The 17,719-nt window shown below is 54.1% G+C and overlaps 3 protein-coding genes across 3 annotated transcripts; all 3 read right to left on the bottom strand.

Moving 5' to 3' along the window:
- Nucleotides 1-18: 18 nt before the first annotated feature.
- TRIREDRAFT_22510 (uncharacterized protein) lies at nt 19-1,250 on the bottom strand (the record flags this gene model as incomplete). Its single annotated transcript, XM_006965857.1, has 3 exons — nt 19-1,010; nt 1,151-1,171; nt 1,229-1,250. 3 exons carry the CDS (start codon nt 1,248-1,250, stop codon nt 19-21), a joined length of 1,035 nt encoding a protein of 344 aa, XP_006965919.1.
- A 1,256-nt stretch (nt 1,251-2,506) lies between these two features.
- TRIREDRAFT_62986 (uncharacterized protein) lies at nt 2,507-4,854 on the bottom strand (the record flags this gene model as incomplete). Its single annotated transcript, XM_006965941.1, has 2 exons — nt 2,507-2,935; nt 2,992-4,854. The coding sequence occupies 2 exons, from the start codon at nt 4,852-4,854 to the stop codon at nt 2,507-2,509; spliced, it is 2,292 nt and encodes a 763-aa protein (XP_006966003.1).
- Nucleotides 4,855-6,907: 2,053 nt separating this feature from the next.
- TRIREDRAFT_62805 (uncharacterized protein) lies at nt 6,908-7,383 on the bottom strand (the record flags this gene model as incomplete). The annotated part of the gene is made up of 3 exons (XM_006965940.1): nt 6,908-6,991; nt 7,058-7,249; nt 7,312-7,383. Coding segments are annotated over 3 exons (348 nt in total), but the record flags the coding sequence as incomplete, so codon positions are not given.
- Between the last annotated feature and the right edge of the window lie 10,336 nt (nt 7,384-17,719).

Raw genomic sequence — 17,719 nt, 5'->3', positions numbered from 1 at the left:
CACCCCCCTCAAACTGGTTCAGATCCCATAAGCCTTCAGCGACTTGACGGTATCCACGATGCTCTTCTCAATCGGAATCCACTCAATCCCCAGCAACTTGTACGTCTTCTGATTGTCATACTTGAAAGTGCTCTTCTCATCCGCCGGCTCCCCGCCAGGAACCTCAGGCCCGGGCAACCGATCCGCATACTCTGGGAAATTCTCCCTCACGATCCTCGCCACGTCGCGATTCGACGTCCTCCCCGCCACGGTAAACAGGCGCTGTCCTCCGGCTTCGGGGATCTCAAAGGCCCTGATGTGCGCGGCCGCGGCGTCACGGACGTCGATCCACAGACCGACGGGCCCCGTATCCGCGATGCGAGTCTTCCACTCGCCCTTGAGCAGGGCGACGATGCGCTCGTTGGAGGTGTTGATTGACTCGAGCGAGGCGAGGCTATGCGCCACGGGGCCAAAGACCACGGGTGGATTCACGGTGACGAGGTCAAACGAGGGCTTCTTCTGGGCGACAAAGTCCCACGCGAGGCGCTCCGCGGCAGTCTTGCTCACGCGGTACGCCGTAGGCGGCGAGCGCCCAACGGCATCGACGCCATCCGGGTTCCACGAGTCTTCCGTAAAGGTCGTCTGTGGATCATGAAGCCTCTCCTCCGACAGGATCGCCGCAAACGAAGACGTGATGACGACCCTCTTCACGGACGGCGCGTCGCGGTGGATGGCCTCGAGGATGCCGCGCGTGCCGTTGAGCGCCGGCTCGATGAGCTCCCGCTGGGCGTCCGTCCAGCGGTAGTGGAACGGGCTGGCGGTGTGCAGGACGACTTCCAAATCTTGGGCGTGCTCTGCGACGACGGCGTCGAAGGCGTGCGGGAGGGCAATGTCCGGGACGATGGCGACGGTGAGGTTGGTTGAGGAGGAGGAGGAGGAGTGGGCGGAGCGCAGCTTTTGGGCTTTTTCCTCGGTGCGGACGGTGGTGATTACGGTGTGGTTTTTGGAGAGGAGTTGTTCGAGGATGTGGCCTGGAGGAGTTGTGGTTAGAGTTGTGTGTGTAATCTTGCCTTGTGTGTTGACGGGTGAGTGGTGGGAAGGGGGGTTGTCATCGTCTCATGTTATCTCGTTGTCCTGGACGGTGAAGAGCAGCGTCACGTATGAGACGTACCGGCAATGAAGCCCGAACCACCTTTTCAAATCATTAGCACTCATCATTCTTTATACAGAAGAAGGAGGAGCAACTCACCTGTGAGAAGAACCTTGGTCATCCTGAATTGATTCTCCTTGGAACGTATAAAACGGGATGATATCCGTCTAAAGCGAGCTGTGTCGACAACAAACGTACAGCCACAATAAGTTCTTTAGATACCACTCGTTCAAATGGGAGAAAAAAAAAGGTAGAGAAAGAATCTTGGAGAGAAAGAAAGAAAGAAGATAGAGGAGAAACAGCTGGATCAAATAGCCGAGATTCAAGAAACAACAGCTCCTTCCTACACAAAAAAGCAAACCCACCCCCATCCTGACGTCAAATCACGTCTTCAATCTTTCTTTTCTCTCCCTCCCCCCGCCTTGCCTCCATCACTTTGCTTCCCCGCCATCGGCCACCACCACCACCGCAGAGCGGGTCTCCAAAAGTGGTGATGAAAAGCAAAGCCCCCCCTCAAATCTTGGGCTCCATCGGAGAATGCAGTAACAGTGTGGATGTGTGTGTGTGTGTGTGTGTAGATGGGGTTAACAAGGGGAGGGAGGAGATAAAACGGCACCAAAATCCCCGCGAGAGAGACTATGTCCGACCTGTTGTTTCGGGGTTAAGGCGACAACAGCTGGGAACTAGTAGCCTAAACGCATTGTTAGTTGAAAGGGCGTAGATGGGGGGGGGGGATGGCATCAACTAGACCAACTACCTACTAGTTGGAGAGCGACAAGGGGAGGTTGAATATCCACCAATGTGCGGGCATCCATGGCAGCAGACAAAACCAGGTGCTGTGAGCGTCGACCACATCGTCGTCCCAAGTCATCCCCCCCAGCTCAAAAGAACTTGACAACAAGAAGATGGGAAACCAGGTAAGCAAACAGGAAACGGTGGTATTCCATGGCATATGAAATCCAGCGACGTTCAATGTACAAGATAGAGAGTTGTAATACAGTACAGTAGCATTTCTTCAAGACCCAATTTCTGTCCCAAATGCATCCATCCCAAGCCACACCACGCTGTTCACAAAGGAGACCGTCCCAATGCGCTTTGCCACTATTGCAAAGCCTCCTCCACAAGAGCAACTCCATGCCCTTCAGGCCATTGATGCCGCTTCCCTTTGGCCTTCCTCGTTCGTGAAATTTTCCGAATACTATCAAACAAACATCGCTTCGACTTGCTCGCTAGCCAACCCCTCCGGCCACGGCCAATTGGGAAGCTCCGTGCATATAAACGAAGGGATATATTTGCCGCCCTCTCGATATCGATATTTTTCACTTCCATAGCATATCAATACTGCGTATCGCCGTCATCATCCTCCCCCGAAAATCCTCATGTAGCAGATGACCTAGCTGAGGCCGGAGGGGCTGGTGATGGCGGGGGATGAGGCTGTGGCACTCCCAGCCCCGGCGGCGGGGGGATATCATCTGGGATCGGTAGCGTCAGCGGCCCCTTGGGCACTATTGTCCGACCTGGCAGCTTTTCTCCCCGGATAACCCTTTCGACCTCATCCTTGTCCAGCGTCTCGTACTGCACCAGTGCCTGTGCCAACAGGTCCAGCTCTTTCCGCTTCTCCGTCAACACCTTTCTCACGTCTTCGTACGATTTCCTCAGCGTCTTTTGGACCTCGCCCTCAATCAGAGCCTTGGTCTCAGAACTGAGGTTCTCGTACCTTCGGCCGTACTCAACCGGACCCAGCGCGCTGGACATGCCAAAGTGGGTGACCATCATGAAGCCCAGATCCGTAGCTCTCTCCAGATCCTATATCCAGCCGTTAGCACATATTCACACACATTCCAACACCCAAAGGAACCTACATTGGAAACACCAGACGTCACTTTGTCGTCACCATATCGCATCTCTTCAGCCATCTTGCCTCCCAGAAGCACACGAATGTTGGACATGTACTCGGCCGCAGTGTATGAGTACTTGTCCATGGCGGGAAGGTGAGCAGTGTGGCCCAGCGAGGGGCCCTTGGGAAGAATCGTAACCTTGTACAGCCGGTTGGAGCTCTCCTTTTCGAACAGTTGGACGAGAGCGTGGCCAGCTTCGTGGTATGCCGTCATTTCCTTTTCCTTTTCCGTCACGACCATCGACTTTCTCTCGGCGCCCATGGTGATGCGATCGAATGCCCAGTCGATATCCTGCTTGGAAACCTCACGAGCCTTTGCCCTGCTAGCGCGTAGTGCTGCGACATTCAGCATGTTCTCGAGGTCGGCACCAGATTGTCCAGGCGAGCGAGCGGCAATGGCTTCAAGATCGACATCAGGGGCGAGTCTAATCTTCTTGGCATGATGTCTCAGAATGGCAATGCGGCCGCGAACGTCCGGCAAGTCCACGTTGATGTGTCGGTCGAATCGTCCGGGTCGGGTGAGGGCCTTGTCCAGCAACTTGGGCAAGTTGGTGGCAGCCATGATGATGATCTTGGTATCCGTGTCGAAGCCATCGAGTTCCGTGAGAAGCTGGTTCAGGGTCTGTTTTGAGTGCGCTTGGTCCCTAGGGTTACGCTTTCCACCAATGGCATCCAGTTCGTCGATGAAGATGATGGCGGGGGACTTGGCCTTTGCCGCCGCAAAAAGCTCGCGGACGCGCTTGGCCCCGACACCAACAAAGATCTCGTCGAATTCACTGCCAGACATGTAGAAGAAGGGAACGCCCGCCTCTCCAGCCACGGCGCGAGCGAGCAGCGTCTTTCCAGTACCGGGGGGGCCAACGAGAAGAACACCCTTGGGTAGCTTCGCTCCGAGATCGGAGAAGCTGTCGGGGTTGCGCAAGAATTCGACAACTTCCTGAAGCTCTTCCTTGGCCTCGTCGCATCCGTGGACATCGTCGAATCGGGTTGTTTGCTTCTCAGCCTTGACTTCCGAGTCCGTCTTGGCCCCTGGCCCACGCCTAAAGGTGCTGAGCGTCTCGATCAAAATCGTCACGGCGGCGAAACACAGATAGGTGAATACGATGAAGGTCGCAAAGAACTTAACCCAACGGAAGACGAGAGATCGCGTTGACTCTTGGACCACGACGTGGATTGGCTCGCCCTTGACGCCCATCGAGCCGCTAAGAGCCGCATTGGCAATAGCCTGTTCGTTGCCGGCCCATTGTCCACGAGCAAATCCAGGAGTAGCAGTGGCCGTGGCCACGGTGCTCGTACCACTATTCAGAGCAGCCAGTGCCTTTCTGTAAGCCTCTTCGGTGGCTGCGTTCGTTGCGAAGCGGCCGGTTTGATACCGTTCCACCAAGATGCCAGGCATATTGGCCCTAAGCAGAAGCTGGTAAAAAGCGTTTTGAAGGTTGGCGTTTCCGGGGTTCCTGTTTGCCGATTCCTCGACGGAAGCCAGCTGGCTGCGAGAAATTCCATTCGAAGTTCCAAAGCCTCTGCGCTGCAGACCGAGTGTTCCGGAGAGAATACGTGTCGTGGACATGGCGCGTAGCGGGGTCGAGACGGCGGGGGTAGATCGCATAAAGAGCTTGACAAGGGGAGACGAGACGGTGTTGACGGGCTGGAAGAAGGGTCTTCGTAGAACCGGATTCGCTGCAAGCAGGCCGACCCGGCCCAATCCAGAGATGGATGCGCGCACATCGATTGTCACCATCGCGTTGGAGGCTATGGCCTTTGGTGCGTACGTGGAGGCCTGCTGAAGGAAATCGGGCAACTGGACTCGCGCCGTCTGCAACAACAACATCATCATCAAGGTTAACGTCGTAGGTCGTTGAATATCATCCAGAGAGATGAGCTGCTCACCTTCTCCGCGGCCTCAGCCGCAGAAGCGGACCGCGCAGTATCGGCTCCAACAGTCGCATCGGTCTGCTGGCGGGGCACAGCCGAGGGTCGCCAGGGTCGCATGAGGGTGTTGGTGATGGAAGGTAGGGTGTCCGCTGCGGCTGCTGCCATTGACTATTCGTATTCATTTCCTGTCAGTATCTCGATATCCGATTTCAGGGTCCAAAGACAGCTCGGCCACCATCGAGCGACCCCGGCATAGCTACTTACAGGCAGCAGACCACCGTGGAACGCCATCGCCACGATTGACGTCGCCTTATACCAAGGCTTAAATCAGATGTTGGATACCAGAATCTAGCGACAACAAAAGTCAAGGAGCCAGAGTCGAAGAGGCAGGGATGCCTCAATGGCCGTTCGATCGTATGACGTGGAGCAGCAGCCTGCCCTGGCAAGACCTGGCGCTATCGAAGGAGCCGGCCAGGCCCAGCAGATGCCGACAGTAAGAGAATCCCTCCTCCTGCCGAATCGCCAAGTAACAAGTGGATTAGCGCGGGCTGAGGGTAGTTGTCCGGATGCAAGAGAAAAAAGCTTCTACCTCGACGCCCTCATGATGCCGGTTGGAGTCGCGAGGTATAGTGAAAGAGACGGAAAGAGAACTTGCCACTCAATCGCGGCCCTCTGTTCTATCGGCGACGATCGGTCTACCAGGCTTTTCCGAGCCTACGCCGTCTGTTAGTCAGCATTCCGATGGCGTGTCACGTGAGTGAGACGTGGCGCAAGCTGCGTCTGGGGTTCCGCAGCCACATTCCGAGTGGCTGGCCAGGGCTTGCTCTTACCTCTGTATCAAGTGTACACGAGTACTACCTAGTAGTATCTTTATTGTCATTGTGCGGACGAATTGACCCAAACCCTTGTGTTTAATCGTGCTCATGTTGAATATTTCTTGATTCATTAGGCCTGTTAAAAGGCGCATTTACAAAAGAAACGCAGGTATACACAGGGAATAGATATATATCGTCTGTACAAGCAATTAGGGCCGTTCTCCAGAACTCGTAAAGCAGTGCCGGTCTCGACTACCTCCCCGCTGTTAACAAAGGAAAAAGTTGCCCAACCTCCATGGATCCCCCTTTATTTTGATTCGCCGTTTATTGTATTCCGCTTTTATTTGTCATAGCAGCCGCCGAAGTATAAATTTTTGTTTTGTAATAATAAAAGACGAGCCGTTGCTTAAATGTTGTACACGCCGTAGGACTCATATCCATACCACGGCTCAGACTTCCCCATCGTGACGGGAGGAGAGTCGTAGCGCGCCACGGTCTGGCTTGGGATTTGTCCCGGGTTGATCAGCATCTGCTGCCGTGCTTGAGCCAGCTGTTGAGAGTAGCTCATCATCGGCGTAGCCTGTCCGATAGGCGACGCGTTCTTGAGAGAGTATGTGGCATTCTGTAGGCCCATGTACTTGTAGTAGCTCTTTTGTGACATGGAGCCATGGCTGGAAGTCGGCGTCAGGCTGCTGGGACTGCTGCCTGGGCTATCGCTGAGGCCCAGTGTTGGATACGACGGGTCGATTGGGGAATGTCCCATCGAGCCGGGATACGGGCTATCAAGGTCCACTGTCTCCAAATGGGCATTGCCCTGTCCCATCGCATATAGAGGCAGGCTGTTGAACCGATGCAGCGAGGGCATGTCGTGCAAGTCATCAGGACCAGCTTGGGGAGAGTGGAACGGCTCGTCGATGTAGCAGATTTGCACCTGGCCGTCGAAATCGGAAGCAGATGAAGTGTGTTGAAACATGCTGCCCTGCAGTCCCATGCTGAGCAGAGGCTGGGGCGTAGTTGGCTGGGCCGGCATGGATGACGACCGGCTAGATTCGGAATCAGAAACACAATCGATCTGGCCACCAAAGATATCACGCTGTTGCGAATGGTGCTTCTGCTTGACGGCAAGCTTGTTGCGGCAAAAGCTGCCAAGTGTGTCAGCGACACTGTTTGGTACTCGGAGAAAGACTCGAATGCATACCTCTTGGGGCAATCGATGTGTGCGCATCTGCGACTACGGCTCCCTGTGTGGACGTGACGGTGCCTGGCAAGACTCGACGACTAATTCTTCTGTGAGCGTTCTAATCCGCCGGATAAAGACGCCGGAATGCTTTGTCGTTGACTTACATCGGAGAATCGCTTAATGCAGCCGGGGAATTTACACTTGTGTGGCTTCTCGCCGGTGTGTGTCCGAGTGTGGACAGCAAGAGCACTGCGCTGAATGAATCTCTTTTCGCAGCCAGGGGCTGTACACGGGTGCGGTCGCTCGTTTGTGTGGATCTTGTAGTGTCTTGTGAGGTCTGATCTTCGTTTGAAGTCCTGCGGCTGTGTCAATGGTCTGGGCTGTGACAACTTTGATCAGATAACTGATTGTGCCATACCTTCTTGCATGCCTCCCAATCACAGGCGAACGGCCTGAAATCAGGCCCGTCTGTGAATCCCTTGAAGGTCATTTGCGACATTGTAACCGATTTCACAAGGCCCTGGTAATTATATTAATTTATAAGATGATGTGGTTGACCGCTTGTCGTATAGTAGGCCCTTCCAAGAAGACTATGAGTGTAGTGGCCAATGTCTGAGGCAATAGGTGATTAGACGGATATGATGTGCCTCGGATCAATTGATATGACTGAGGTTGATTCGAGACGAAACTTCGGGTCGGGCGAATGTTCCAATGGAGGTGTATATATATATATGTAGGTGTGGATGTGAACGGATGTATACAACACAAGGTAGGTATATTGAGTGCTGTGGGGTGCTCTTGTTCTCGCAGGAATCGAGGGCACGGCTTGTCCAAATAGTGAGCGAAGGATGCAAGAGATCGGTAGTTTTACACCGGTCCAATTGCGGATCCTGAGGATGTAACGGCGAGATTGGCGTGGAAATTTGGGGTCCAGATCCTAGCCGCTTGGTTCCACGGAGTCAGGGAGGGACTCGGGAACGATGCTATACGATGATGAGCGTAAAGGTAGATCCGGAGACGTTGTGTAACATGTGGTCAGGATGAGATGTGTCGGGGGGAAGCGGCTCTTAATAAAAGGAGCCCTAGTAGTGTGTTCAGACGGGGAGGGAATCCGGTAGCACAGGCGATAACAGGTCTCTGAGGTGTTGAGCACAGCGTCGCTCAATCGACTGATGAGATGAAGTAGATCGAGCCAAGGTAGGACAAAATGCAAGGAGTGTCGGTAGGATTGATCCCAGCTCTTCAGAACAGAGGGGACGGATGGAATAAGTGCTGCCTTTCCGTTGTGACGTTTCCCGTATTGCGCAAATGGCAGGCCAACCCGTCGGTGCTCGTTGGGGACTGCGATCCCCTCTGAAGTGTAGGTACGAAAGTGATGCCATATGTATATATATCTTTTCTCAGGAGCGCAGGTCCTGTGGGAGAAACCTATTCAAGCTAGCTATACAGCGGCCAAAGCAGGGGTCCGGCGCGCATGCGAAGACGGTGCGGGAGCAGCGATAGTCGCCACTGCTCTGAGTCGGGCTAAGCAGAGTTCCCATCCTCGGTTGTCATCCTGTGTACAATGGCAGGCCTGGGATGGAGCAATTAGTGTTGAACAGGGGTTGAATGCATGCGAGACGAGCGGACATGCCCCGAGTCCTGTCTGGGAAGCGTCTCAATCAACCCTATGGGATGAGCTTGACCGGACCGTTTTGGGACGGACGGCGTGAACGAAGCTGGCCGTCCTCAAAACACAACTACCAAAGGCTCTCGCTCAATGGAGCTTAGAGGCACGCCTGTACGTCAGGGCGGGCACCGGATGGAGACGAGCCTGAGCGTCTTGCAGCCGTTTCATCATGAGGCACGGGGAATACGCAGGGCCAGAGGGAGGGCAGCCGAGCTCAGAATGCAGCTCACCTGACTATATTCAAGGTGCTCCATATTGCATCGAAAGACAAAGAGAGATAGTGTGCCATGCAGGCCGAGCGAGCGATGTGGGCTTTTGCCTGAGCATTACGCGCAGTACTTGTACAAGCCGGGGGGTTGATGGAGATGATGCGCGGCTACCTTGCTGCTGTCAAGTTAGCCGGGATCCAACGGCCAAGATGATAGAATATTCACCTACCAAGCCATGGGGAAAATCCCCTCTTCTCTTTCCCTTTCCCTGACCTCTTCTTTCTCCTCAATATTCCCTGCGCGGTAATAACACGAGTGACTTCACGTGTGTTGCATTGCATGTGGGCAGTCTCGCAAATGGGCTAATTGCCCAAGGGCCAAGGGGGCTCAGCCGTGAGGATCGCCAAAGCTTTGGCCATGGGAAGAGACGAAAAGACGACGGCAAGATGTAGCAGCGAGTGTGGGGACGGTTGCGAAGCAAGAAATGCATCAGTGGCGGGCTGTGCTGACACCGTATGACATGCAGGTACATGCTATGACCGCAAAGGCATGCTCTGCTTCGCCATAGACGGAGGTGCCGTCTTGTATAGTTGTCGTACAAGAAGAAGGGGATGAGCGAGGAGAGTCGTTTGGCTTGGCTATTTTGTCAGGTAGAAGGTCGTTTGCACCAGCAATTGGTGGTCCACAGGAGAGCTGGTGGCCACGCTGCTTTGCGTACCTAAGGTAGGTATAAGGACGAAAGCCCCGAGAGGCTGCACCAAGGCAAGGCTATCCATTCTTCAGCCTGCTCCGAACATGGCTTGACGGCCGTTGGCGCTGGAAGCCGTCATCGTACGTTGGTCCCGGGCGTCTGCGAGAAGCGGTTCTGGAAGATGACGGAGGCACCTGGTGTGCTGATGGGCGCCTCTCATTGGCGTATTCGGGAGGTAGGAAAAGAGGAGGGGAAACGGCTGGACAGGGGGGATTGAAGCAGTCGTGGGGGTGGGGTGAAACACGCTGTAGCTGCATAGGCTGCGTATACGCATAGATCTTTGTACCTATCTATGCATGTAAGCGGCGCACATGCAGCTAAATGCCTGCAGAGGAATTACGCTTGATCTGCCGCTAAAGTTTAGGGCAGGACCAGGTGCAACGCCTCCCCACTCGGGAGTGGCCGACCGAGACTCGACAAGGGGGATCGCTATAAGCCCAGATGATGCGATGCAGCGCACTGTCGGCATCCAGTCTGGTCCCCAAAGATGCGCCGCGCAGGCTACCTATACTAACTTGGAAGTTGAAAAGGTAGCATGTAGGAGGAAGCTATACTTGAAGTGGTATTTAGGACCAATTCGAGCGGTTGTCGGTGCTAATTAGCACAGCAAGCGCCGATGCCTGCGGGATGTAGGGTGGGTATGTACACATTGAAGTAGGGGTCCGAGGCTGCATGCACCTGAATGACCAAGATCAGGTCAGACATCCCGGACGCTGCATATATGAGGGCCTCGAAATGGCCTGAAGCTCTCAACATATAAGACACACTACGCACCCAAACTATGAGAACGCACTACGATACAATATCAATTGAGGCCGCAGTGGAAGCAATGGTAGCAGCCGTGCTGCTGCCCAGGACCGAGGTCATGGTATTGGCAGTATAGGTAATCAAGTGAGGCCCACGATGCAATCGCAGCCATTAGATCATCACGCATAAATCTGCTACCTACATGTAGGTGGTTCGTCTTTACTCCTCGCATAAGGGGAGGTACAGGGTAACATCGCCATTCAGACCTTGATCACGACAACCCGTCTTACGGCCATAGCTCCAAAGTTTCAGGGTTCTCGTACTGGAAAGGAGGAGTAAGGCTGATGTTTTGCGTTGGACTCATCATTGCAGTGGTATTGCTTTAATAAGCTTGTCTATTGGTGCATCGTCTATTATTAGATATGTAGCATACATGTAGAGGAGTAGGCAACCGCATAGGTACCTAGGTTGCTATGTAAGCCCTTACCCTTTTCTTGTATTCTTGCCTCTGTGTCGGTGGTTGCCGTTGCGTCACTTACCTTGGTAGTCTCGCTTGCTTTGCTATCCGGGCACTTGATGAATCCCATCCTGTCTTCAGGTTGCGCCTCTTCCGTTCCGCCCTTCCATCATAAATCCTACTGCTTCACACTGACATCCTGGCATTTCCCGCCAGAGATTCGATGCCGCGGATGAAACACAGAGCTCAGGAAGGCCTGCGACTCCGGATACGCCGCGTCGATACTCCCCATTGCCCCATTCGTACTACAACCTCATGTAGGTACACGTGGGAACCGTTGTTATAGTTGTATCCAAAGTTACCCGGGAAGCAGAAATGGCCAAGATGCTGCTCCACCGGGGCTGTCGTGCACAATGGGGGATCGCCAGCCAGCATACTAGTCCGGTGGCACTGCACCCTCTAGAAGCCATGGAGATCCCTGTCATGATTCTGCTGCCCAGCCAACGCAGTCTTGGAATTAGTGTGCCTTGGCCATGGTGTTAGGCTATACAGGGCAGCCATCTTCGAGTCCATGGTCCAGGACAAGGACCGGGGAAAGAGTCGATGGTACACGATATGGCGTGAGCGAGGCTGGGTTGCACTCTTGGCGAGTGCCACCTTGAGCCATCATACAAATGCGGCACACCATCTTCTTTCCATGGGGATGCGCTATAACACGTTCAAGATGGGCGACAAAGCATCCGAGATTGGCTGCAGGCGGGAGCAATGGCTTATCTGCCACGGATTGAGTCACCGAATTGAGCATCATTGTGAAGAGTCTTCGGAGAGGTAGGTAGTCATAACACCCAACCTGACGCCTCGGAGTTGTTGGAACCTATTCTCCACGCGCGAGAAGAGAACGGCCAGTGCATAGTGGCCATACCTTAGTACTCAATCATGGGTGTACCATCAAGGCAGTACCTACCTTGGCCGTAACTTCCCAATGCCCATCTGACCTCACCGACCTGAGGCAGGTTGCCCTTATCGCACATGACCGAAGGCCCCTGGCTCTCCGTTATCATCACCTGAGTCTCGCCTCAAGCAGCTGCCAGGTCAAGCTAGCACCTGCATCCTGCATCAACCTCGACCACGGCTCGGGCCAACGCCATCCATCATCAACAGCAGCGCCCTGCGAGCCGTTGAACAACTACCTTACCTACCCTTGTCGCGACTGGCAGGCATCAAGCGCAATGACGGCCATTACTCGCGTGGTATAGCTAAAGAAGATGCTAAACCGACCAGGACAGGGCGGTAATCACATGGCATTCCCCCGTACGAGCAAGGACAGGACGATCTTCAACTCGACCACGTCTTTATTACCAGGCGTTGCTGCAAAGAATTCATGATGCCTGTCAACGACTACGGGCTCGGGGTAGCTGGCACCTTGGCATGATCGCGGCAAGCCATACCTACCCTCAGACTTCGATAGATTCGCGGAGAGCCAGGCTAGGTTGGCTCAGTGTCGGCCGCGGCCTCTTCTGAGGCTGCTGTAGGGTCAGTAGCCTGAGCATGGCCATACACCTGGTTGCGGCATCCTGCTTGGGACCTTGGGATCTTCGCCACTGGCCGCTTGGGCGACCGGATCCTCGAAGCTGCTCTGTTGGCATGTTACTAAACAGCAGCTCTACTCACCCTCAGCTACACCATGCGCTCAACCACTGTTACACGGATACAACCCTCATGAGGCAGATAGTCCCGTTGCTTCAGGTCTGAGAGGCTGGGACACCTCTCAAGCTGCTTGAGAAAGGTGGGGGCAGGTCCGAAATCCATGTCAATAATTGCCATGATATTGCATTAGCTTTTGGCATCTTGCAAGGGGTCGATATCCACCCGACTTCCAATTCGACAAGCTCCGACCGGGGAGCAATTCCCGGGGTAGACAGCCATTCTTGGCCTTACAGGGCCGGTAGGGATACGCCTCGTCCACTTCAAGACAAGCTGCAAACACACAGCGGGAATTATCAATCTCCAAGCAAGCGAGGTTCGGCAATACCCCCCTTGGCTCACCAGATAGGGCGAAACGAGGACGCATCGGGATGTGCTGTGCTGGTCGGCCTCCTTTGCGCATACAATTACTCGCAGTAGCGATATTCCTCGCCAGCTCTTGCACGACACTCCGGGGCTCCGGCACAATCCACCTCCCGAGATGCGTCCGTTCACTGCAAAACCCTCAAGGTTCTCTTGGTCGAGGGTGATTGCGGGCGTTGAGTCCATAGCTGCAGATAACTTCGGTTGCGACGACATCATCCGTGCTCAAGGAACAGCAAACTTGAAGGCAAAAGAACATCGTCGTTTCAGTAGGCCCCTACGTATTTCCTGCCTGCATACAAGGCACGCCATTACTCGCCAAACTGCCCCCACGGGCACATTTGGAATAGCCAACCGTGATGGCCAACACTGCCATGGACTAATACAGCGAAAGGGTTCGTCAGTGGCCCCAGAAACCTCTCGACCTGTGCCATCGTCAACGGTCCGCGCTGACGAGTAGCAGCAGTGGGCATGAGCATACACCACCGGTCCGAAGCTTCTTGTTGCCCACGTGGGAGGATCTCAGCACCAGCCAGATCGAACCCCAGAATCACTAGCAAGCGTTTCAAAAATGCTAAGACGACGACTCAAACCTGTTACAGCTGCCGTGACAAAATGGTGGTCAGCATCAACTGCCATGGCTGCAACCACGGCCCACGCCATCGCGCCTGATGCTACCCTCCAAGAACTTGCCGCGCAAATGCCATAACAGCGAACAGCAGGAGACCCAGACGGCGGCCCGCATGCGCAGGATGAAAGCTAGCCTACTTGGACAAAGTGCTGCTATAGCCGTTCGACATGCCCTTTTGAGACGCACCAGGGTGCTCACAACGCTTACTGAAGGAACGATGGCCGTGTTTGCGAGTACAAGCTCCCCCTCGTCTTATGTGCTGTTGTCTACGCCGTCGCCGGGTTCTCACCATCGAGCCTGGACGCTGAATCCGATCCAGGTGCGCCGTATGAGTCTCGCTAACTTCGGATCACACACTGCAACTTCACGTACAGAGAACGGACACTGCGATGAGGTGTCAGAGGTCAATCAAAGACTAACAGATAGGTGTTGGCATGTGTTGATGTTGGGTAGGAAGCCGACAGAACGGAGAGTCTATGTAAGTCCGAGTGAATTCCCGTCGATTTCTCACATGAACGTTATCACCCATACTGACCTGGAGGCAAACGAGTCATGCCTAGATAGCCTAATAGCCCTAATGTCGAGTTATACATTGAGCCGTGAAGAACATATGGCTCTGATGCCGAACCAGCACCGGGCGCATGCATGAGTCTCACTCGGCGACTAGGCGGCAACGTCTTTTCCGTGCTGCCTAGGCGGAAAGAGCTCACATGCTTACCCACTGGGCGATTCTGCCTGGAGATGGAAGGATGGAGTACTTGACTCTATTCCACCGGCTATTAGAACTCATTAGCAACAGTGTAACCTTGATGACCGCACCCGCCGACGTCTTCTCGAAAGACAAAAAGCTACCCTCCAGGGTGGTAGCTACGACGTCGGTTATATACCATGGAATGGTGTTGAAGTAACCCGCGCATCGTGTGGCCAACAATGTCCTAGAAGGCAAATCCGTCGACAGGTCAAGCACCAGATAACATCTGCATCTGAAACAACAGATCACCCCTTCGAAACCAAGACTTCTAGCACCACCCAGTTGCGTACCTAAGCATAGGTGTACTTCGACATGGCCTGCGCTTCCCCAGAAGTGTCGAGACATACGAACGGCTAGCTGAATGTGGCTTTCCTTGGAGCATGGGTGAAGGCACATGATGAGATGTAAGATACGAGATTGCCATTTACGAACTGATGCAGCAGAAGCTTACCCACCTCCTCTCTCCTACCCGTGCTCACGTACGCCGCCGGCGCCAAGACAATCCAGACGAAGATATCGATAATGTCGGCAGAGCTGTCGAAATGGGGAACGGCAAGTCCCGCGAGACAATTGCAGAGAGGAGACACGAACAAAGCGAATTGCGCGCGGTTATCGTCCCAAGGTAACATCCACGAGACAATCACGGCGAGACCGAGGGCCGTCAAACCGGCCAGCAGTGGGTAGCCCTGCCCCCTATTACAAGTAAGCAGTCAAACGGTTAAGCATATCAGTTGACCAGAAGCCGGGTGCTCAGCATCCGAACTCAAGTGCTCAGAAGATAGAAGGCAGAGTCTTGTCTTCAAACACCAAGAACAATAACGTATGGTTGTTGTGTTTCGGTTCGTTTTGTTCCCGGAGTACCGGAAGAGATACCTTGGACAGAGGGGTTGTTTCACACCGGCGATTCAACAATGAAACGAAAGCCTGGTCGTGGCAGCAATTTGGTCACTTGAAGCATGTTCAGCTCGGTAAGGCTTTAGCCCAGTCGTGTCAGCCCCCTTTGCCAATCCGAAGAGAAACCCCAGGATCGTCCGGCCGCCCGCCAAGCGGCAGAATGGCAACTGAATTGAACCAGTACATTGCATGGAGAGGATTGATTACTCCAGTTCTGAGGCATCTGAGATGATGCCGTCTTGGTGTCGGAGGAATTACGCTTCCGTACACAAATATCCACAAGGGCTGCGTATCTTTCCTCACCTGAAATAGTTCTCTCTCGCATCGGTAGATTAGCAACCGGTTTCACTCGACTGCAAGGGGGCGCTGCAGCGGGCGCTGCTCTCTGACCCAGTTCATCGGAGAATAACCAGATATCGTACGAGATTGCAGTCAAGGGACGTCCAAGGAACTCTCAAGGAACACTCAAGGAAGATTCGAGGAGTATGCAAGGAACGGGCGGGATGCAGCTAGCGGTTGATGTTGCACGGCCGTTATCCGCCTTCCTTTTCTATCTGTGGAATGGCTTGTTCTTCCTCACAGACTCCCCTGCTAACCATTTCTACTGAAAGAAGGCTGGTGTGGCATACTCTAGGGGTTCGGGAGCACTTGGTGTGCTGACCAAGAGCCTTTCCTGCAATAGTGCAGCGCAAAGGCTTCCTAGACGGATGGCTGGATGTTTCTCTTTACTTGCCACTTTCATGTGGATATGGCTGCCCCTAACTCTGCGCAGAGGCGGTCGAGACCTCCAGCTCCCTTTGTCGTCAGAATGTTTTGCCTGCAGATTCACAGCACATAGTGCATAGTATTGCTCCCGGGAGCCGGGTACGTGTTCGCCTCATCCAAGCCTCAGAGACATTATCTTCATCGCCTTACTCGAAGCCCTTACTCTGGCAGTAATGGCGAGGCCAGCCTCCGCAGATTGATGAATTCGCAGTGGTTCAAGTATTCGAGAACCCGGTATAGAGATGGATGTCTCTACATCTACCTATCAAGGTTGAGAAAGGTTGAGAAATCAAGCACCAAACGCCGGACGTGATGCTGACGCTGTCCGGTAAGCAGCAAGGGGGGGTAAGCAGCTAGGCCATCAGCCAAGGTTACTACTTTGATGACGGGATATCTCTGGACAGGACCATGCCTGTACAGCAGGATCATCAGAGGCTACCGGGCGATCTTGATCTTCTCCGCACTTTGTGCTACGGCTGTCGGCGAGGTTGAGCAATCACAACGTACCAAAGGGAGATTCACTGCTTCTGATTCGCCATAATACGGGGTAATCAGCGCTGTACCTTCACCCTCGAGGCTCAGTCGATTTGGTGCCAAACATACGAAGCAATATTCACTTTCTAATGGGACGCTCTGGGGGACATGCCTCCTACTGAGCGCCAGAATAGGTGGCCATACCTGGCGCACACGGACATCCGTGTATCAGCTATGCAGGAGTATGCGGCTCCTGTGCTGTGAGACTCTTTGCCAATGCGCCGCGAGTCTCACTGGTTCCATGTTTATTTGTCTTGACCTTGATGGCCGTTGGCTCTCAAAAAGTCAGAGGCCTATCGGACTCTCGCAGGCCAAGATCAAGACGCCGCCCAATCGACTGGGCAACATGGCAAGACTGAGAATGATGACGATAATGACAGTAAGCAATGCCATGGTTCGAACTGCGAAGCAAAGAAAAAGAAACGAGCATCGCCAACCTGGTGTTGAGAGCGGTTGCTCGGTTAGGCGAGGCCAGGGGTGGTTGAACGAGGATGATCTTGACCCCACCGCGATCGGAGATTTCCCGCCAGCCCGTTGAACTAAGCTTTAGATCCGGCAACTCTTTTTTTCTTTCTTGTCTTGAGCCTCATCAAGAATGACATACGAGTGCGGTGGCCAACGTTGTGCGGCAACAGAGGCCGGCCAACAGGTAATAGCTCTCTGGCCGCCTTGTCATCACACAAAGATGCCGACATCAGCATGAGAGCACGACTATCTGGCTAAATGCATGTATGTGTTGGTAGCCAAAGGAAGCATCAAGCGCCATCCTCGGAGCACGGCCTATGTATGGCGTTTGTTTGCTCAGCGTTGCACTCGGTCCGTCGAAAGACAGGGCTCAGGGGGGCACAAGGCATGTCGTGGGAATGCCCCAGGATGGAATATTGTCAGTTAACAGCACTCTCATACGGGCGGACGCACTCGCTCGCATTCGCTCGACAAAGGCAAGGCTTTGGCCAGACGGGTTCTACTGTCATGGCTTCCTGTACTATCCCGTTTGCTAATCCTGGGCGAGACTCATGGGAGCAGAGGGCGCAGGCACTCGGGTTGAGGGGGTGGGTGAGAACGGGTGAGGCGGGAGCAAATGGACCGCTGGCAAGGGGGGAGGGAATTTGTCGGCGCAGGATCCCACAACACGGCACAGGCACAACCACAACCACAACCACAACCACAACCACAACGCGAAACCGAGTCTTGATGACACCTCATGTTGCTCCGATGAGCTCACGCAAATCCCCATTGCGAAAGGCCGCCCCTCACATCCGTTTTCCAAGAATAGGCCCCCGGGGATATGCAGAGAAGCAGAAGCGCGGGGTCATCAGAGGGGGGTTTCTTTGCAGTACTACTATCCTTC

The sequence above is a fragment of the Trichoderma reesei genome (genome assembly GCF_000167675.1).
Source record: "Trichoderma reesei QM6a unplaced genomic scaffold TRIREscaffold_11, whole genome shotgun sequence".
NCBI lineage: Eukaryota > Fungi > Ascomycota > Sordariomycetes > Hypocreales > Hypocreaceae > Trichoderma > Trichoderma reesei.
The sequence above is the reverse complement of the archived record's forward strand: the minus strand, read 5'-3'. Positions and strand labels throughout refer to the sequence as shown.